The sequence below is a fragment of the Triturus cristatus genome, chromosome 12 (assembly GCF_964204655.1).
Source record: "Triturus cristatus chromosome 12, aTriCri1.1, whole genome shotgun sequence".
Taxonomy (NCBI): Eukaryota; Metazoa; Chordata; class Amphibia; order Caudata; family Salamandridae; genus Triturus; species Triturus cristatus.
The window spans coordinates 297,498,512-297,520,741 of record NC_140595.1 but is presented as its reverse complement, the minus strand read 5'-3'; the positions used below and the strand labels follow the sequence as shown (position 1 = coordinate 297,520,741).

The 22,230-nt window shown below is 43.7% G+C and overlaps 2 protein-coding genes across 6 annotated transcripts in view; one reads left to right on the top strand and one right to left on the bottom strand.

Moving 5' to 3' along the window:
- LOC146775912 (C-C motif chemokine 22-like) overlaps positions 1–22,230 on the top strand; it is a 97,499-nt gene that overhangs the window by 22,539 nt on the left and 52,730 nt on the right. The window lies entirely within an intron of this gene.
- Positions 5,985–22,230, bottom strand: part of CIAPIN1 (cytokine induced apoptosis inhibitor 1) — a 169,119-nt gene continuing 152,873 nt past the window's right edge. For all 5 annotated transcript variants that reach the window (XM_085639167.1, XM_085639166.1, XM_085639164.1 and 2 more), the window contains exon 9: positions 5,985–6,676. In XM_085639167.1, the coding sequence (XP_085495293.1) occupies positions 6,566–6,676 (111 nt within the window). In that variant the 3' untranslated portion in view covers positions 5,985–6,565. The remainder of the gene's footprint in view (positions 6,677–22,230) is intronic.

The following is a 22,230-nucleotide window of genomic DNA, read 5'->3' as shown; positions in this document are numbered from 1 at the left end:
AAGGGACATTATGCCCCCGGTGTTCTGAGTTTGGGGCAGACCCAATCCACATCTTTGCAATCTGTCCTAAACTCGCCTCCACTCTCCTCAAGGTACAGGAATTTTTAGGGGAAGTCACCACCCAGACTATTGTGCTAACCCCCACAATCATCCTGTTGGGGACTCAATCTGAAACTATTAAGATCAAAAGTGAGGGACTAATATTCATCGCAATGGCAGTCTGGAGGATCTGCGTTGCTTCCGCATGGCTGGATGCTGATCCTCCACCATTCTCTCAGTGGCTGGCCAGACTAGTCGCCACATACTATCTAGAAAAAGCTGTTTATGCTAGGAAAGGGCTCAAAAGTCGGAAGAAGGGCCTGGATGTGTGGGGAAAGCTAACATCTTGGCTAGAGCATCCGGGTTAACCCGACCTGTGCCTTCTACCTTGTCTGTTTTCTCTTTCCCTACGTTGGTATACTCTTTCTTCTGTTTTCTGTTTGTTTTTTTCACTCTTTTTTTTCTGATGCCCGGACTTTCTCTTGGTTTTTTCTCTCTCTTTATCATTTCTTCCTCTTTTTTCTCTTCTTCTCTTCTGACTCTTACAGCGTCATATAACTATGTTTATTCTTCCTTTAATGCCATTGATTCCGTTGTTCACAGAGTGGGGGGTGGGGGGAGGGCTGGGCGTCTCGAATGTCTTACCTCTGTACTATATCTTTCAAAAACTAATAAATAAAATTTAAAAAAAAAAAAAAAAAAAAAAATGAAATATTGGCCATTACTAAGAACATCTGTATCCAAACTGACACTATGCCCACCATCTGTGGGTAGCTGCCCCTAATCAGCGACAAACGATCTGAGATCTCGGCATTGTTATCGACTTAATTATCTTTAAAACAACATGTCTACAGTATCAAAAGCTTCCTTTTCCCATATAAAAACTGTCAAGCGCATCCTCGAATACTTATCATTTAGCCATAAATTAATGGTAGCTACTGCCTACATTTAGTCTAAATTAGATTTTGGGAACACCATTTATTATGTCTTTCTAGAGAAATCAATCAACCGACAACAAAACGTACACAATGCAGTAACCAAAAATTATGACGTCATCACTTACACAAAGCATTTTCAATGGATCCCAATACAAAAGTAAAAAAACACTGGATTTCAAGTAGTGTACATTTTGCACAAATTTAACTCTAATAATTGCCCTTTCTTCATCTAACAGAAAATGGCAATGTATTGCTCTTCCCACCTACTCAGAACAACAAGCACATTTTATTTCACTTCTCACAAATAGAGATTTGAAGCCTGGGGCATATGCTCTCTGAGTACCCTTGGCTCAGGGGTCTGGAATTCCTTGCCTTTACATCTGCAAGCCAAGCCCAATTTACTAAACTTCAGGAAGCAACTGAAAATCTCATCTATTATGAGTGATAGTGCACTTAAACAAATCAATAAAACATAAATATCAGTTTGTCCAGATAATCCAATTGCAGTAAATAATTATAATACATAAAACATTTCAATAATCTATTTCAGCAATAAGACAAATGAAAAGGTAATCTTAAGGAATTGGGCACATGAAGGTGCCAGGGAGTCTATGTGTCAACTTCTGTTTGATAAAAGAAAATTACAGGCGTGATTGGAAAGGTGTGGATAGAATTTTACTGGGTGAAGGTAATATTGTGTGTTCATTAGCAGTCACATTTGGCATGTAGGTGGCATGTTGGGTGGGTGTGTAAAGGTCAGTCTATTGTGTATTGATTGGGTTGTTGTGTATTGAGGTTTTGGATTTTAGGAAGGTTGTATCTTAGTACTTATAGCTGTAGCTGGCTGTGTTGTAGCCCACTGACAGGAGTTCTTTCACCTACTTACCATTTGTGGCAGTGTTGCTGACAATAGTTGCCATACGAACTGACATTGACTGACTGTTTTGGTGACCAGGTCTGATTGAAACCCAGAACTGGAATAGTTGTTAGGTGACTGCTAGTCTTGTTGGGAGTTACTGGATGCGATGCAGACTATTACTGGTAAGATTTATAACCACGACTGGGACATATAATAAGTGGTTGGCAGTGTTGTTGTCTAGCATTGGCTTTATTGTTGGCATACATTCATACTGTTGACTCTGGGTTAGATGTGAACTTGAGGATGACCTTGCCTTTCAGCATTATTGTTTCCTTCTTTGTCACCCTCAATGCTCTATGTGGGTTAGGGCCAATGCTTAATTTATAGAGTATCAAGTATTAGTGCCCAAAGCTCTGCTTAGAAGCCTGTGGCCATCACCGGCGCACCAAATACCAAAGCTGCATAGCCTGAAACCCACCTCATGTCTCTTGAATCAACCACCAGACACTGCTACCCCTTTAGCTCAATCTTGCAGGTTCATGCTTCTCCCTCTGGGACGGTTTCTCTTGGTTTCCCATTACGTTTTTCCCTCACTTGCTCTCTGGAAATGCCCAAAAAGGAAAAATAAGTGCCGGTCCCCAAAAAAAGTGCCGGTGGAACCCACCAGCAACATCTGGCTAACATTAAGCACCAATAGGGTCTACCAGGGATGGGCTTTAACAAATCCAAAGGATGAGCTTTGAACAAGGGCCCTAAAGAGTCCTCTATTTCTATCATTCACTTCCTGAAGAAAAAAACTCTACCTTCCAGCCTGTCACATGCTAGTGCTTCAAGGCAATAACACCGGAAGTCCCTTTCGTAACATAGGGACTAAGTGACAGGTGTCTACTGTTGTTTACCATTGGTGTTCCAGGGACTAAAACTTTGTCTGATTTCCACTGAATAACTAATCTATTGCCACTAACTTTTAAACCTCTCTTGTCAAGTTTTCTATTACTTTGGGGTCTCGATAAAGATGCAATATAAATTATTAAAAACACAAATATACTGCTGATCCACATGTACATAAGCCACATGTCACATAAAAGCTTCTCAAGCTACACTTGTTTAAGGGCCCACCACTTTTATTTTATTCCAATTAAAGCACTGCTTCTTACCCCCAGTGGTCCCTGAATCAGTAGTTCATGAATGTTTATCAGCACTCAAGAAAAATGGAGTTGCAAAACGTGGAGTTCCCATTTTAATTTCCGTAGCAAACTTCCGTTGGTGATACCGAAAAAACGGCAGAATAGAATTAAATCAAATTTGTGATTTGGTGTAATTTTGTTAACCCATTTTCAAGAAATTTGTGTTTAAAGAGGTGCTCAGTGGGGACGAAGGGGTTAAAAAAAAAAAAGGGACATTTAGATGCTTGGTCCGGTAACAGTCCTGCAGTATCAAAAATAAAAAAATAGGGCCATCTGAGGGAGCTTGTGCCGGCTGCCCATTTTGGTTCCTCTGGAACAAGTTATAATGGGCAAATACAGGATACTTTGGGGTCGGGGCAGCCCAGAGTTACCCCACCAGGGACAAAAAACATTTTTTGTACGGTGGTACTCCTTTGGCACTCAGCGTGGCCCTCCCATGAGGTACTGCGGTACTCACGTAGAGCCGCTGCACAAGCTTCGCCCCCATGGAACAACGGTGCTGTGCAAGCTTTTTGGAACAAACTGGCATGGTACTGTGTTGGTGAAGCTTGAGCATCTGTACTGCAGTACCTGCAAAGATTTACGAAATAAATCAAATTGTGGATTGGTGGTCTGCAGGGGGCGTTGGCCGTTCTGCGGGAGGTTGGGTCCATGGCCTTGCAAGAGACCAGGCCCTGTGGTCAAGACCCCTCCTGCAGATGGTCAAAAGGCAATGTGCAGATGGGTGTTAGCTGAATGCATGAAGTTGGCTGCAGAGTCTGGCTGGATCCAGGCCCTAAGGTCACCCCCTACTGAGCACGGCCAAAGGCCACGCACAGCAGAGGTAGGCCACAGTGCGTTAGCCCTGCTCCCAACTACCATGCAGCGCACAGCCAAAAGCCTTACTGAGCAGATAAATTGATTGAAGATCAAAAACCCCAGAAATTCACTGGGAAAAAAAAACAAGTTTAAAGTAAAGTTATAGTTCGGTAATAACATGAAGTTATAGTTCGGTATAGTAATGAGATCTTACCTTACATTTAAAACAAAAACCTCTGACATTCAGAGAAAAAAAGCAAAGGTTAAGGTGACTGTATAGTTAGGTATAGTGATAAGATCTTAGCGTACATTAAAAAACTAGAAATTCATTGAGAAAAAACAAAGGTTTAAGTTGCATTATAGTAATAGTATAGGTGCAATTCTAGAACAACTGCACAGTTACCTTGTTTTTGGGAAAAAACACTGGCACTGGCGACCAGGTTAGCAGGAACCCAGTGCATTTCAGTCTAAGTTGCATTAAATACCAGGCAAAAAAATGGGGGATGGCAATGTCAAAAAGGGGCACCTTCCTACAAGCACTATACTAAAACTCCAACATTCATGGTTCTGGAGGCATCATAATTTGTTGCCAAGTTAGTTAGTAACCCTGAAGTTTACTTTCCAGTTGGAAATGGTAAAGCCTTCGGATTCCTCGCCATGTCTAGGATATAATATATTTCGCAACATGGCACGTCTAACACAGGCAGGGGGAACAATGGTGCTGTGGTCTGATAAACAGCTATGTTACAGGTTTGATGAGCCACGCAGGCAAAACCTTTTCATATTCCAGCCTGTTTCTGGCAAGTACAGTGAAGGTGATAACCTGTCCTTAGCCTTTATGATGATCACAGTGGCACACATAAGGGCACACCTATTGCCCACCAACGATCTGAGCACCTGAGGGATTACCAGCCTCTTTCTGGCTCCAGGTTCTGAATAAGCTAGCTCCATGTGCATAAGCCAGTCTTTCAAATCCACACTTCATTTGATGGCCTCTCCAGAGGATACCTGCTCCTGGGCAATCTTCACGGCCCACTGGAGTAAGACAACATACCTATATTGCACAAATCTCTTCCCGGAACTGTATACCAGCAGCAAACAGCGCAAGAAGCTCTGGTGAGAACCAAACGATCAACAAGGTCTCTGCCTCAGGATTCTCATCACCCTCTCCTCCCACCGACTATAGCATTCAGTATGGTTACCTGGATAGGTGCATTCGCAGAGTCAGCCCTCTGTTCAGGTTTAGGCGTACTCCTCTTAGCTCTTTCGTCGTCAGGAAGGATCTCTGACCCACTAGGAGGGTGGTATGCAGCTTGTGTGCCAGTAAGCACAGCAGCTCAAGATCACATATTGTAGGCTTCTGTTTGAGGTACCAACTTGGTTCAATCAAATTGTTTCCAAGCAGGCAAGCAGCAATATTTTGCTTGTCTTGGAGTCCTACATCCGTAACAGCAGTCTTGCTATTGACATTCACCTCTAGATCCCCTACAACTGGGGGTCAATCTCTCCCGGTAATAGGTAAGCCCACTCCAGCATGGCTTAATTGGCAGCGAGATATCTCATGGCTGGGACCTTCCTACCATTAATACCAGCTTCACTCGTAAACCCCATGGAATTTGGCTGATTTACTTCAGTGCCTCTGGGGCCATTTCCCAGATATCAGTACCAACCAAGTTGAGCTCTGTTAGACCGCTACTGGCTCCATGCCCCAACAAAGGTATCCTACAAATCATGGGGGTAGCCAGAATGGCATCCTATACCGGGAAGTCCTTCATGTGCCCCTCTCGGTCTCCCCCCGGTACACAAAGTTTAAAAAGAATGGAAGGGGGAGGCTGCAGGTTATTTAGAAAATGCAATGTGGTGAAAGGGGAAGATTGAGAAATTAGGAAGATGATGGTAAAAGAAAAGAGTAAGGGTCCTGGCCTAAACCTAAACAAAGAAAAAATATCTAAAAGTTGAAAACACAATTGGATCAGACCTAATCAGAATCAAATCGAAGGATGAACCAAAGTACTACAGAAAATTGCCTTTAAAAATAAAAGCATCTGTCACTAAGCACAAACCAAATACAATATTACAGATGAAGATCAGGTTCAAACAGGCCGAGCAAGTGAGTAGAGAGATGAAAACTTCACTGGTACCAGAAAATGAGAAAAAGAACAATTCACATGCAGAAAATGTTTTAATCAGAATTTATCAACATCATTGCAGCCAGTAGGTAGGTGTTTGCCATAGGATTGTTCCAGTGTGTGGGAAGTACTGTGGATGAGGACAAGTTAGGGTCTACTGAATCCCAGTTCTCACTTACCGCAAGTAATTCAGACAGAGGAAAATGACAAATGTCCACATCACAAATGGAACGCCTTCAGAGTTGGGGAGGGGACCTTGTTGAGTTTCTGTATTTAAAAGATTGGAGATACCTTGAGCCTGCTTAAAGTCTAAGGTGGCATGAGGAGTAGCAGTAATCAGTAAAAGAAACCTAAAGCACTGAGCTGGTGCAGGGTTCAGCTGTAGAGGAGTAGGTTTAGATGTGGTAGCCTCAAAATGAGCAGGCAGGTACTAGTAGCGTGCCTCCAAAAAGAGCACTTCTTTTCTACATGGATGCTGTTACACACTGAAGGGCCATCTCAATGGCTGCATAGTTCCACAGTTATATTATGAAAAAGCAGTGTCTGGCTCTGGTGGAGGCATCCATTGTTAAGAGTCTGTCCAGTTTTCCTACATTCTTATTGACCTAATCACATCTATGCGTCCTGTAGCTGAGTTGGGTTCAAGAGTATTTTCTCTCCAGGTTTGAAGGCTGGCATCCCTAGATATGGGCAGCTGGCACAGCGGAAGGCATCTCCAAGGTAACACTAAAATGAGAGAGAAAAAGCCAAATTATTGAAAAATGTTCAGCACAAGAATCGTTGCAAGTAATAATAAATGGTTCACCCAGATGCACGCTCTTTAGCAGAATGAAACTTCACTGACCACCCTCTAGTCTGAGGCGGCCTCGTAAGGTTTCTTCGAGTGACCGACATCTGATGAAGACTTTGCATTTCATTATCTACTTCAATTTTCTAGAAAAGGGACAATGGATATTTGTGAGATGATTTTGCCCGTGGCCTCAGTATTGCTTAACAAAGTATTATAATAATCTGAATATTTGTAATTTGTTATGAACAGTTTATTTTTTTGGGGTTATGCATGAATGCATTACATTTGTAGACAGAAGGGTAGCAGAGTAAATGGAATTCATTTATTTGAATATAACACATAACAGATCAAGGTCCTCCCCGATCCTGTGTAGGGGAACTCGAGAGACCAACCATTTGTCAGAATAACCTCAACACCTTTCTCAAACAGATGACCTAAGGTGGACCCCAGTATTTCTTACAAAGAAATAAAATGTATTAATGACTTGGGGCAGCCTTTTAAGTGACCTGATGTTCTTGGAAGCAAAGATCATAAGTAACTTAACTGGAATACTCGTACACAATAATTCTCCTCTTGATCATTCAGTGGTGTCCAGCACGGACAGGGCGGGGTGGGGGGATTTGGATGTAAAATAAAATAATAATAAAACTTACCTTATCGCCGTCGCGTCTCTCCAGTCTCTCCTCTGCGTTAGGACTCAGCCGGAACACAAACCAGGAAGCAGCCAGGCTCCCCTGACCAATCACAACGCTCCAATGCAGCTTTGTGATTGGTCTGAGCGCCGTGGTTCAGCGCTCAGCCAGGGAATGGGGTCCTGGGCGTGTTCTCTATTCAGGCTGTAATGCAGCCTGCTTGGAGGAAAAAGCAAAGTGTGCATGACTGTTTGGCCGGCCCAAGAGGGCCAGCCAAGCATTTATGCGCACTTTGAGTGGGCAAACCACTCCTCACCTGCTCTGAGAGCAGAGCAGTGCCGCCCACCCTGGCTGCAAAGTAGCAGGAACAAATAAAATGATAACATTCAGTTAGTATCATTTTATTTTTCCTTTAGATACACTGCCTTAAAGCAGTGGGGCAATGCTTCCCCGCCTTAGTGGAGGAGCCGCCACTGTGATCACTGTGCCCAACCACCCTCTTGTGGTGCAGGAGCAATTACTACAAATTTATTTTAGTTTTCTGAAAACCATGCCCAGCATAAAATTGCTTCCAAGCAATAATTCAGTATCCCAAAACAGATTACAAAAAAAGTGAGTTACTTGCTATAGTCACTTTGCTATTCATAGACATGAGGTTTACACAGGCCTTTGTTACAACTTCCATGGATTTAAATGTGGGGATGTCACAGAGCCGGAATCTCTGATCCCAGACTGTATCTCTGAATCTACAAGTTATCTTGCCCAAAATGGGGTCACGCTGACCTGCCAATACTGGGTCCAATTCTGCTGTGCCAGTGGAAATAATAGGCCTAAATCCACTTACCTTTACCACCTGCTTTGAGTAGGAGGTATGTGAGTGCAGGCACCATTTTAAAGGCTGTGGTATGAGTGTGTGGATGTAGTGTAAGTGAGGAGGGCAATGGAGTGAGTGTTTGCTGCCCACCCCCCCTTGTGCAGGTCCTTCTTCCAGACTGCTCCTCTTAATTCATTTCCTTCATTCAGGTGAACGTAGGACCACCAATATCATCCAACATGGGCTTGACAGGACCTAGGACCCTTCATTGGGGGCCAATGGCAATTACAAAGTCCTGAATGATCAGCTTCCTCATTGAATGCAGCAGGTCCTGAATCCAAGTCTCAGGCTGAATCCGCAAAGTGTCTGTAGAGATCACTAAAGGGATCACCAATGGCACCTCCCTCACCACCGGTAAGGCCCGCATCCCGGCTCCTCTACGGATGCTGTTCACGGTTACCACCCTGGTGTCCAGCGCTACCATAATATCCTTTAAGCATCCCCTCAATTCATGGAGCTCTGCCAAGGAGGAGTCTACATTGGTCTTGCAGTACTCCCAAATGACCAATTCTGATGTTGCAAGTGCCTGTTCCATACCCACCACTCATCAGCGATATTCTTCAGTTTAGTTTCTATTTCAATTACTGTATTTGCAACACTCTCCGCTGTTGCCATCAGGTTGCCATGAAGCACAGCGATGGACACGAGCCATGCTTTCTCACCTCTCATAAGAGGCACTTCCTCCGCATCTTGAATATTCTTCAGACTGATGTTCTTGTGGCCTTCGCACGACACATGGTTATTTGGTCTAAATAATACCCCCGTTCCTTTTGAAATGGGTAGCACGGCATCTATATGTACTTTTAATGTTACATGTGATGTAGCCCTAGCTGAATGCTAACGAAGACACTGTTAATGCATTTACTAGAGGGTGCGGTGCAAGTGGAGGGCGTAAAAAGTAGGCTACTTTGTTTGAATGATGCCGCTAATAAATGTACCCTTGATTACCATCTTTTTCTTAAGCTCACAATAATAAAGCAGGGAAGGGAAATTTCCATTTTGTGAGACTTGCAGTGCTTAGGAACGCTTTGATGAACGATGGTTACAAAGGGATATGACCTTATGTGTTCAATATTGTAGGAAGGCAGAAGAAAAGTAGCAGTTAGCTTCTGTAACTATATATTTTTGCACAACAAATTTTATTAGGTTTTTCATTGGATGTGTGAGCGAAGGGACTAAATTGACCTGTAGGAGAAATTGGTATAATTTCGAAGCGTGTCCAACATTTCAACCATATGCAAACACCTGCCCAACATGCAGGGGTAAAAGTCAAACCTAATGCAGACAGTTCCAGATCTCAAGACATGTAGATCAATTAAGAGGTCGTGAAACTCCATTGTCATCATATACGGGGTTATCAAGGCAATGCACACATACAAACAATATGCAATAAAATGCAGGTCTCCATTCATGGGTCAGTGGGTGGTAGCGAAGGAAGCTCGATTCCCAGATAGGAAGCCCAGCGGGCCCAAATTTTCCTGTGATTAGCAGGGCAACCCCGAGCAAGGAACACTGCCACTTCTGTAACTATATTTTGAACGAGAAGTATTATTTGAAATTCTCTGTAACTAAACCGGAGCCAAGCATGAGCAGACCCATCCTCGCTCCACAGAACACAATGCATAAGACTGGTGTATAAGACACTAGTGCAGTGGTGAGGTTGGAACCGCTGCTGAAATACGGAGTTCCGGCTGCAGGACCAATGTCACAATAAGGTACGTAGGGCAGCTTTACATGACATGTTAAGAATTAATACAATCATGTTTTTAGATGGCTGGTTATAATTTAGGCTGGCTTATCAGGATAAGGATGTGTGAGGAAATGTGTTTGGGCCGATATAACCTTTGACTTAATTTGTATAATAACTGCTGAGTTGTTTTTAATATTTAAAACCATTCTAGTGCATATGATTAGTAGATGAATTATGTATAATATTCATAAATTGTAAAATACCGACCACGTTGGGTGCGTAAAGTTCAGGGGCAGGGCATGGTGTATACCACTGGCATATCAGAGATTCTCTGACTGACACCTGTCTGACTCACATGTCAGAGCACAGCTCAGTAGGGGAGGAGTGAAGACTCCTGTCAGTTCTCCTTTTCTCTGAAATTGTCACAGAGTTCTTTCAGGGCTTGGGGTGGGGTCTACTGCTCATGACCAATAGTTTGGAGGCAACACGCCACACCCTACTTGATGGGCTTGCTTTTTCACCAAAGAGATCTACGAGGAGAGGGGATGTTCGTGTTCGCAGAACTGCAGTAGAAAAAGGATCACCTGTCCACAAGAATCCTGCAAAATATGGCAGCCTCGCAGCGCGGTATTTACTATTTGAGTAGGCAGCGGTAAGAGGGGGTGCACCATCCATCCCATGCACGTATGGACACTTCAACATGGTTTTCAGATAGTCTGGGTGTGGAGAAGAATTCACTCTTTCGGGTTCTCCTGTGCTGAACCCAGGGCTTGTGCCACACCATGGCCCTCACTATGCCAGCACCAATCTCTCCCCTCTCACTCCCTGCCTGGTCGCTTCAAAGCTGAAGCGCCTAGCATCCTCCAGGACAAAGAGCTACTCCTGTGGGTATCACTGCCAGCACTGTAGGATCCCTCACACAAGGTGACGCGAGTTCAGAGAAAGGCACGAGGGAGGGCTCCGCAGTACTTGTGAAAGCATCTGCCTGATAAACTATGATGCTCAGTGGGGGCAGTGCCCCTCCACCCCGATCTCTCTCCAGGGCTGCCATATACAAATTCAGACCATGGGGGCGAGTAAGGGACACCATCAGAGGGAACTGCAAAGAAACACTTTCATCTTGGAAAACATGCTAGCTCAGCCCGCCACTCCCTCTTTCCTCAAAGAGTTGCATTCTTGAAGCTGTACATTTACACAGTACTGTACACTAACGTAGAAAATAATACAACAGTATGAAGTAAAATGCAATTTGAAGTAACAGAAAAACAGAGTTGTGATTCCACTCTTCAACAGCTTAATATAGAGAGGAATTATTTTAAGGAGTGCAGGAGCCCGATTGTTTCCATCACTTTCTAGGTCATTTTTTTGTGGTACACTGATGTCTGAAAATAGTGTCAATTTCCCAAGTACATTTAAAAAAAATATGTTTTAAGATACTTAATTCTGCAAATAGTAAATCAAAAGATATCCTTTCAGGTCCAAGGATGGAAAACAAAGCTTAGAGGTGCACTAACAAAGTCCACATGGCTGAAAGTACATATTTCACTCAGATCTTGCAGTAGCAAATTGCACATAGGGAGTGTTTCATAAAGGAGTTAAGGGCAGGCAGTATCAGAGTCCTAATTTGTTGGTATATTTAGGACTATGGTCAAACAGCAAAAAAAAAAGGTTTCATTTTACGGAGAGGATAGCTTTGGATGTGTCACATCATACCTGTAAAATACTACTGCCTAGTAGCTACTTTTAACTCTATTTGGAGACAACTTCTCTGTGAATCAGAAAGGAAAGGTTCCTTGTCAATAGGCACAGGCTTAGGGGCCTGGTGACTTGTCTGTGAATTAATAAAACTGATGAAGGAAAACTAAACTAGATTAAGACTGAAGGGGCCCCTTCTTGTTCAAAGTCCATGGAGATGAATGTAGCATGCAGGAATTAAAATCTGCCTAGTTGGGGTCTCAAACCACACAAGGGAGCGTCGCCGTGATGTCATTCTCCCTTGCCGAGGACCATGTTTTTAGCAACATGCTTGAAAGGTCTTGAGAATTTTTTTCCCAATGCGCTGCTGGCTAAACTATTGCCTTTGTCACCGTACAGAAAGAAGGGATGATTTTAATGCCTAAAAGACCTTTTCCAGCTACACAATGTGTACACTTTTAAGAGTTAATTTCATGAACTGCGGATGTTAAATGGTTTACCGCCAATATCTGAAGATCAGGTTTCTTGCACCTTCGCCAAGATTCTCTTGGGCTGACGAGCAGTTCTATGAGTCCTAGCAAAATGCCTTTGTTTGCTTCTTGACAAAGTGCTTGAGAAGAGGAGCAGTTGGAGGAAGAGTGGGAAAACTGGTTAGAGGAGAAGGAGACCAAATCCCTAAGTCACTAGCATAAGGATCTCGGACTGTAGCGAAATCTCTTTCCAATGAAGCAGAGGCTGGAAATCCTGCTCGCCTCCCTCGCTGCGGATGTGTGTTTCTGGGTCAAAGTTAGATGCCACCCTGTTCTTACACTAGCCCGCACCATGAATTAATTTACCTTTTTGGCATCCATATTATTTGATTAAGAGAAAAATCAAAATCGACTCTTATATGGAAGGTTCCTTGCTTTTGATTTCCGTGAAACCTTGTGGTGGTTTGACCCTGCAGATCAGGTTATTTTTAAAAAAAAAAATACTATTTACTGGTTTTCAAAATGCAAAAGTACAGATGGGTGTATTTTACAACAAGAAAAGACTCTGTATTTTTAATACAAAGTCTCAAAACAACAGTCCCTGATAGAGTGATAAAGTGCAATCCCTCCCCATGAATCCTCTCCATGAATCCTCTCCATCACCTCGTCTATCAAGTGAAGCCGTCCAGTGTCTCCAAATATCAATAATCAAATGAATGTTGTTATCGAATTACATAAACATATCTTTATCAGTTTTAACCCTGGTTTCTATGTTTTCACCTGAATGATGATAAAAGCGAAACAGAAATCAATACAATAGTTCTAGTGCCAATAGGCAGGGTGTCCAGGCCAGAGTGGGTGGGCCCACTTACTGCATCAAATTCCAAGTATTCTCATTTAGGATGGTCAATAAGGTCATTTCTTAGCCAATATGTTCCAAATGTTGCATGTCATTGTGAAGGCACTGGCGAGTCGCCTTTCTTCCATTAAGCTGTGATAGCTAATTTTGCTGCCCCTGGAGATTGCCAAATCAACACTCGGCCGAAGAGAATTTCATAGAATCTAAATATAAAATCCCTTGGATGAGTTAAGAGATGAAAAGAATATCTCAAAAGCAATTTTAATTCTTTTAGCTCCCTCTTTCGTTTTTTCCAATTACAGTGCTGAGTGTAGGAAAGGGGTTCTGATTCATCTAATGCAAAGTCGATTTTACATTGTTTGAAAGATTTTGTGGTACCTATCTCAAACATATCTCATGTGAATTTACAACTATAATCCTTCCCTTTCCCAAACAGTCTGAGGTGGGGTGCGGGAGAGTGCTCTGGGTTGGATTGTATCAGAGTATAATGGGAGGGGAATGGCGTGAGCCCCAGTTTCACAGCCATATTGCCGACACTATAAGATTAATTTCTATGGGTGCACTAAGAGAGGTCTCAACCATCTTCTCAGCCATTTACCACCCCACTGGGATCTTCTGTAAGTGCTTTCTCCAAATATGGTCATATCCTATTAGTTTCTGCCTTTGAATATTCAATTACTATTCTCAATTTCCACCTGATAATAGGACTAGATCAGGGCACAGCACTCTGGCTGCAGGGCTCCTGATTGAGCCCAGAGGGGCACCCCTCCACATGCCTTGCAGGGAGGTCCCCTCGATTTTCGTTACGTCAGTGGTCTAGATATCTGGCATTGACGTTCTTCCCTGTATTTTCCAGCACTGCTAGATCCTCTCAGGGATTCTAAGTTTAGATTATTTCAATATAAAGTGTGAGACCACTAGTTGGTGGTTATCAAGGAATCAGCAGTAGTCAACACTAATTGGTCAGGCCTGAAAGAGGCATTCAACCCTTGGTAATATGTTCACCTTTACGGCGTTCATTTTATCCATCCAAGAGATAAACAAAGGAGTCTTTCTTTCCAAATTGGTCCTATGGATTTGGCAAGGAGTGAAAGGCAATTTGCTCTAACAAGACCAGCAACTGATGCTGTAATTTTGCCCCCCCCAAATATTTTATGTGGGAGGAGGCCCATTGGAACTGAAATCGGATCTTGAACTGGGTCATAACTTCGTCAGGTAGTTCAATGATCGATATCTGTATTTCCCCATATTGATCTTGTATCCTGGAAGGCTTTGAAGCATTTCTACTTCCTTAATTAAGGCCAGGAGGGAACTAAATTAAGTCACCCAGTGTGACATCAGCAAAATAATCACATTGTGCATTTGGTATCTGAAAGCTACACCTTGGATTTCATGAGGCTGTTGCATATGGCATGCACATTGTTTGATGTTCAGAGCAAATAAGATTAAAATCAGCCCAGTCTCTAGTCCAATAGTTCCACTGGCCCTCACTACCTCCAAGTACTCTTCCTCACAGGGCACACTGGTTTTGGCAAGCACTGGTGCATCTGGGGCAGGTGATCGTAAGATTTCCCTGGGTGTTGTACCCTCACACAGCCGGGAGACTGGCAGACCTTAGCCCGAAGTCCTGGTCAAAGACAGAAGTCTTACAGAACTTCTCTTCCACCACATGCAGCATGACTGGCTGCTTAATAGTTGGCAAATTTGGGGCCCTTGCACTCCCCTTGTTACAGTCCATTTCTCAGCACCATATGAGATTCAGGGTCTGAGTCTTTGAAGTTTGTGTTGGGGTCTGCTTCATTTGTGCAATTCTCTGTCCTGCTCTTATTCGAGAAAGCAGTCGGTTACTGCAGGTGCAACTACAAAACTCATAGCCCCACAACAAATGCCATGGGAGCGACTAGAGGTTCACGCCGGGATATCAGCCACCGTGATATGTGAATTAAAAGGTTACACTGGGGCCTCGGCCCTACTCCTATAAGTCCCATCTCCTTAATGAGATGTCTCCAGGCCCCTTTCCAGGGACCACTCCCTGAATCAAAGAACACCCTTTGAAGTGTACTGAAGATCCTGACTATACTTCCTCTGGAGTGTCCCACCCAGCTCTCAGGGATGCAGCAATTCACACATCTGTCTAGCTGGACTCCTCTACCTCCTCCTGCTCTTCCAGTCACCCCTTCCAAAATGGAAACCAGAGTCTTCCATGTAATGTACCATTCACAGGCACAGAAACACACAATACACATATGCAACTACATTTGAACTGCACAGCGCTACATACTGACTTGGTGTAGGCTAAGGGTGAGTTAAGCACACAGCAGTAAAACTTTAGCTGAGGGAGCCCATAGGCCTCACTCCAGTGACACAGGCAAAAAGGCCTCTACGCATCTACTAATCACTACACAGTATGTTGCCACCACTGCACTTGTGCTTTTTTTTATCTTCTGCCAAAGGCAGTAGCCTTACACCACTCTGAGGGTAGTACTTTGGACACCCCTCCCGGTCCAACAAGACCGTAGTCCATGAGACAGGCCTATGTCATGGCACTTCTGCATCATCTGTTTTTGCCCATGCCAACAAAAATTATGACCAGGAATCCAGACATCACTGCAGCTGGGGCACACGGAGCAGAGATGTTCATATGTCACCGTGCGACGGACTTTCCTGTCCCCAAAAACTGCCGTCAGCAAAGCTTGACAAGTGTGCCATAAAATCAAGTAAAACGGCAGATTGACCTAGGTTTGGAGAGCAGACCATAATCATTATATAAAAAGGTGCTCCTTGGCTAGAAAGATCGTTATCTCGTTGTGTTTCAAAGTTACTGACAAGTAATGTGCCTCAAGATATTGCCTATGTCACATTTTAACTTTTTCATTTTGAGTTACGAGACAAATAATTTTAGGTTGTTGTTCTACTAAATGCTTTAGTATCACCAGTCATATAGCAGGTCTGTGAAGGAGCTTCATGTTCGAATAAACAATCTCAGCCATGATGTTTAGTTTTGTATTAGTTTTTCATAGGCTAACTCCAGAGCTGGCAACAGCCCAACTGCTATTTGCCATCTTGACGTAGTCTTAACCTCTTCTATGCCCATGACGAGATAGTCTCGTCATGGAGCGCGGTTGCGCTGTGCCCATGACGAGACTATCTCGTCATGGACCCCGCCCGCTAATGAAAGGCCCGGCACAGAAGGGGGAAAGGGCGGGGCACTCAAGGGGTTAAATGTGAAAAAAAACAAATGTTTGTTATCGCAGTAATAGCAAGTGGCATCCTGGGATTTCCCTCACTGCTCTCGTTAACAACGTGCTACCCAATATTAATTCACTACCCAAAGATTGCACGACAAATAAACATCCTAAGAAATGGTAGCTCCCTGGAGTAGACAGGTACTCAATGACTCCGCAAAGGGAGGCTAAGTCAGACTCTGTTCCAGAGCGATGTATAGAGGATAAAGCAACACACACACGCACCTCATTTTGTCCAATCACCTTTTCAATGTAAAACAAGTAACACCATTTTGTTTAAAAGAAAATCTCCTAGAACCGCTATTATCTGCATAGTCGCAAAGAAACATGCATCAATCAGCAAGTGAACCACAATATTGACCCCAAAAGGATACATGATACAATTGACAGTGCATGTGTGTTGTCCAGTCTTAGGCCTTTCTACTGTTCTACTTTTTAACTCCTTTGGGCCCTAGTCATTACTCAAGTGCCTCCTTCATTCAGATCTTCAAGTACTGAGGTGCCTCTAGCCATTTATACCCGGTGACGTCTTTTTCTGATCTGAACTTCTAAAGGTTTACAGCTTTCAGGCCATCAACTAAGTGGACAGATGTATTCTTATTCTCAAAAGCAACCCCAAAGGGAAACATCTTTCTGGATCGCATGAGTTCCCTCCAAAGTTTATCTGTTACAGTACTGAAAGACATATCCTTTCGGATGGTAACAATCGATTCATCTTGGTAATGTTGACATGCATTGTTTGGAAACACTACTTCTTCCTTTCCATTGGCTAGTCTCTGCACTTCTTCCTTCCCTGGGTAGGAGTGGAATTTTTCCAGAATGTCTATGGACCATTGATTGTAGGTTTTGTGGACCCGCTTTATAGACTTATCCACTTGCAAAATGGTGTAGTAATCTCCTAAAAGAAAAAAAAATATACCCACCACAAAAGCCTCTTGATGAGGATCCTCTGCGACCTCTCTGTTAAGTCCTGCATGCTGATGTTCTCTTGCCATTCGCAGTTTTCATGTTCTTCACATCTTCAAAGCGCTATTTCACCTGTCGCTTACGGGGCCTAAATTCTTTGGGAGATCATAGCGCTCACCCAGGTTAATCTTCCATTCCAATTCTATAACAAAGAAAGCTCACATCCTTCAAAGGTTTTCTAATGTGGGTCTTAGGTCATCTCTAAAGTCCTCTAGGCTACCTGCTAGATCTCCTTTTTGGTCTTCTCTGAGCATTTGTTATAATTTTTTTTTTTTTTTTTTTAAACGCCATGCTCGCCTACAATTCATATTTTGTAATGGCCATGCCATGCCAGGCTGGTGAGGGTGATCTGTCATCACAGGCACCGCATGGAGATAACCCAGTCTGGGGTCATCCTCTGTCAGTGTGGGTGCAACAAACTCCAGCAGTTCTTTCTGTATTTGTTTATTTGGTGGCATTCTAACCAGGTCAAGGCTGCTTCAGAGGTCCATTACAGCAATTTCGTCACATGGGGTTCATATCAGTGGATTTCAATTTGAGCGGCTGCTTCTTTATTCCACATGGTGACTTCTGAGACATTTTCAGGTAGGGAATAGGGTCTCAACATAGCCTGCATCTCACGCTCAGTAGGGACCACACTACAACAAGCACTTTGTGGGTGCAACGCAGCACGGTTCAACAAGGACTGCATGCATTTACACAAGAAAATACTGTTAAGAGCAAGAAGCCTGCTGCTCTAGCGTTATGTGATTGTGGGGATCTCACACCCTCAAACACACCTACAATAGGCCTACAGTGCTGTCTCAGACATCATCCCTTGTGACTGCCTGTCCCATCTCCACAAGGCAGGAGGTTTCTCTACCTACTTCTAGGCAGCACTATGGGTGGTACACAAGGGAGGGCAGAGCAGAAAGGCCAGGGTCTCGCCTCCAAGCCTTCAAAAATCCACAATTGCGGCATGACCCAATCCTGGTCTCCATCTTGAGATCTCATCAGGGAGAGATGTCTTTTTTATGGTGGTGCGTACTGGCATCTAATTGGCTTTTTATCCAGACAATCCACTGCATCTTGAACAGCAGCGATTTAGCCAAGCCTCCCGTATGTTTGGTCGGGGTGTAGGTTCCCCAATAGAGAGGCCGTTTATGATTCAGCACTGCAAGCTCAATCTGACAATGTCATTCTTTTGTAAGAAACAAGACAAATGTTTGGGACTTATGTTATGTTAAATGCATTTATTTAGCGCACAAATACCCTAGGGTGTCTTCGGGCTGGCTACAGAGTGAAAGAAAGAAAGAATGATGCAGAATTAAATAACCAGGTCTTGAGAGATTTACTGAACGTCAGAAGATTTGTAGAGGAGTTGATATAGAGTGGAAGATTGTTCCAGGCGGTAGAAGCACCCAGCACATAGCTGCGGCCTCCCCATGCCGTACGTTTGAATTTAGAACAGTTACAAATTTGGCTGAGGCCGATCTTAGTCACCTGTTGGGAGTGTACCAATTGAAGCTGCTTTTCAGGAATGCAGGACCATGGTCATGTAAGGCTTTATAGGCGATACAAAGAGCCTTGAAAGTAACTCTGTGCCTGATCAGCAGCCAGAGAAGCCTCTTCAGAAGTTTGGACACAGATTGATGTTTTGGGACTTAATGAAAACGACGAGCCGCGGCATTCTGTGAGGTTTGAAGCTTATTAAGGACAGACTTATAAACATTAAGGTAAAGAGCATTGCAATGATCAAGTCTAGACATTTAGAGATGAGACACCTGATTTCTGGAGTTTCAGTGGAATAAAAGGAGGGAGTTTTTTTCATCAGCTTAAAAGTGTAAAACACTTGGAAGAAATTGCATTAACTTGGTCCATACAGGAAAGTTTGTCATTCATCAGGACTCCCAGATTACGGGTTTTGCTAACTGGCGAAGGAAGAGGGCCCGTTCTTGTGTTCACCAGGCAGAGGGTTGGGGGCCAAAAAGCAAGACCGTGGTCTTGTCCCAATTCAGCTGAAGGCAGTTCTCCGGACATCCAGGTGCTGACTGCCTACATGCAATTGCAGAAGCTGGTGCTCAAATCAGGTCCCTCACTACGGAGAGAGACAACTATTTGAGTGTCGTCAGCATAGTATGTAAGGGAACATCTGAAAGACTTGATGAGTTCCACTAGAGGAGTGACGTAAATATTAAAAAGTGCTGGGCTGAGCGAGGACCCCTGTGGGACCCCGCAAGGAAGGGAGAACGATGGACAGTATCAAACGCTGCCGGAAGATCAAAGAGGATCAGAGCCACTTTGCCTCCAGAGTCAAGGGACATTCTAATCTCTTCACTGGCATTGATTAAAGCAGTTTCCGTGCTGTTGTCTAAACGGAAACCAAATTGAGTAGCATCCAATAAATTATCTGACTGCATGATTTCTGTGAGTTGAGAGTTCATTACTTTCTCAACAATCTTGTCTGGCAAGGGAGGACATGATATTTGATATTGGACAATAGTTATCTGGATCGAAGGAGTCCAGTGAAGGTTTCTTAAGAAGAGGAAAGACTGAAGCTTGCTTCCAGCTGACTGGAAAGAAGCCATGCTGAAAAATGAGTTGTAAGATATCGTTAAGAACCAGGGCCTAAGTGTCAGCGATAGAAGCCGCAATCCTGGGAGGACAAGGATCACTGGGGAGCCTGATCTGGCTGCATTGATCATACTAGCAACCGTATGAACGGAGCTGGGGTGGGTATCTGAAAGCCGCGAAGCTGGGGGCCACTAGAGGAAATCTGGAAGAAGAGGAATTGCCCTGCAATGGATTGTGAATATTGGAAAGGCCTTTGTAAATGGAATCGACTTTTATGAACAAAAAGCTGGCAATCTCGTTGCAAATGGACTGACTAGAACTAGTGAGTTCTTGTTAGGATTCCTAGTAAGATTGGTAACAGAAAAAGTTCTAAAGAATCGATTTTCTGAGTGAAATAGGTTGCCTTAGCTCAAAAAACGTTTGATTTATAAACACTTAAACATGTCTTGTATTTGACCTTTTCTTCATTGTTATAATCGCGATACCATATTTTTTCTTGTCTTCTGCAGTTCTGCTTAGAGGTCCTTCGAGAACCAGGGGGCAGAGATCTTATTTCTCTTAAGTTTGTCTGGCTTAAGAGGAGCCAGGGATGAGATAGCTTCATCTAACCAATAATATAAATATTGAATAGAGGCTTCATCTGTATCCTCTGGAAGAGTGGAGCGAGTATTAACTAGGGAGCTAGCAAGAATGACTGGATCAATTTTATGCCATGCGCAAGTAGGGCCTATGCACGGGGTGGAATAGGGAAGAGAATGCGGCAAGTTACTGGAGATATGACAAGAAATAGCATTGTGGTCGGATGATGCTAATGGTATGGAGTGTGAAATATTTAGAGAGATTACTGGTAAAAAGGCCGTCCAATGTGTGACCGGCTGAGTGAGTAGGACCAGAAACCAATTGGGAGAGGCCCAGGGAAGACATTGTTTGAAGCAGGGTTGAAGTGTCCGGGTCAGTTTGTGCTTCCAGGTAAAAATTAAAATAACCTAGCACTGTGTAGCCATTGGGAAGTATATTAGCCTCAAGCAAACTGCAAAAGTCTTGAGCAAAAATTGCACGTGGGGCAGGTGGGCGGTAAATCAGCGTGCCTTTAAAGGATTAGATATCCCGATATTGAAGAAGAGGGTAAGGGGTCACAGTGGACTATTAGATCAGATTTGTAAATTAGTGCTAGGCCGCCGCTACCTCTTGAGTGATCAGAAAAACCTGTGGTATATATACCGTAGCCCTTGGGAAAAGCTTTCATAAAATCTGGGTCAGAGACAGGGTCTGCCCAGGTTTCAGTGATAAAGGCAAGAGAATAAACATGATCTTCCATGAAAAGATGGAATTCTATACTGTGCTAAATTAAAGATCTTGCTTCGAGGTGCACGCATGACAGAAATGAATGGTAAACAGGGTGGGCCAACTGGACGGTAGCAACAGTGATGGGGGACCCTGAACAGAAGACAGAGGTCTCTGAAGAAAGATGCAGTCAGGGCAAGTATTGGTACCTTTTAAAGGGAGACTGGCAATATCAAAACAATGGGGGGGCTAGGCACTTATTGGTGGAATCCAGCACTAAGAGCACAAACCGTGACTAACCAGTCAGAAGCCTTAAAACTGGTCTGGAAGGTCCAGGGAGATTGGCACTCGGCACGATCCAGGCGCACACATGCTTGCCTTTAGCACGCCAAAGGCACACCCGCTGTGCAGACACGCTATTGATGGTGTTAAATGGACAGTCATGTGCCGGAGGCGTGGATTGGCGCGCAAAGCCAGAAAACTGGGAGGAGAAATGAGAAACCAGAACTGGGGTCTAGCAACCCCTGACTCACCTGTAGGCTCCCCTGCCAGGTGATCTCTACTAGTAAATAAAAGCAAACTAAAAAAAGAATGCAAGAGGTTAAAATCATAACAACAATATAACGGGCATCAGCCCTACTAATCTGGCGTTCGGAGCACCATCAGACAATCAAGAGTAGAACAAGTTACTTATCATCAGTAGTGTAGTAGTCGCATCCTTGGCTCTGGTACAGTGAGTCCTCAAGCCTTCTGGAGGCTGCTTCTTTGCCAATGTGTAGCAAATTTTAATTCAGAGTATAATTCACCTAAAGATGATCCTCTTCTGGACAGCCTATCCCTTTGCTGTGGTGTATACAATAAAAACCGATTGTCCAGTTGGTGTTCCTTGGTACGATCAATAAAAAACTGAGGGCTGTCTTTGGATCCAAACAATGGAGCCTCCACTTCTCTTTAGAGGGGTATGGGGGAGCAAAGAACGTCAGAAGAGTGATTGTCTGACTGATATGAAATGGGGTCACCACCTTAAGTAGAAAGGAGGCACATGTTCAGAGAACGAGTTTGTGCTGGTAGTATGCGATGGGTAAACCAAGAGGACTTGAAGCTCTCTCACCTTACGGGTCGATGTAATGACCATCTAAAAGCCAGTTTTAAGAGTCAAAAGCATGAGAGGACGACTATGAATGGGTTCAAAGGCAGAGCACATCAGATAGGTCAAAACCAA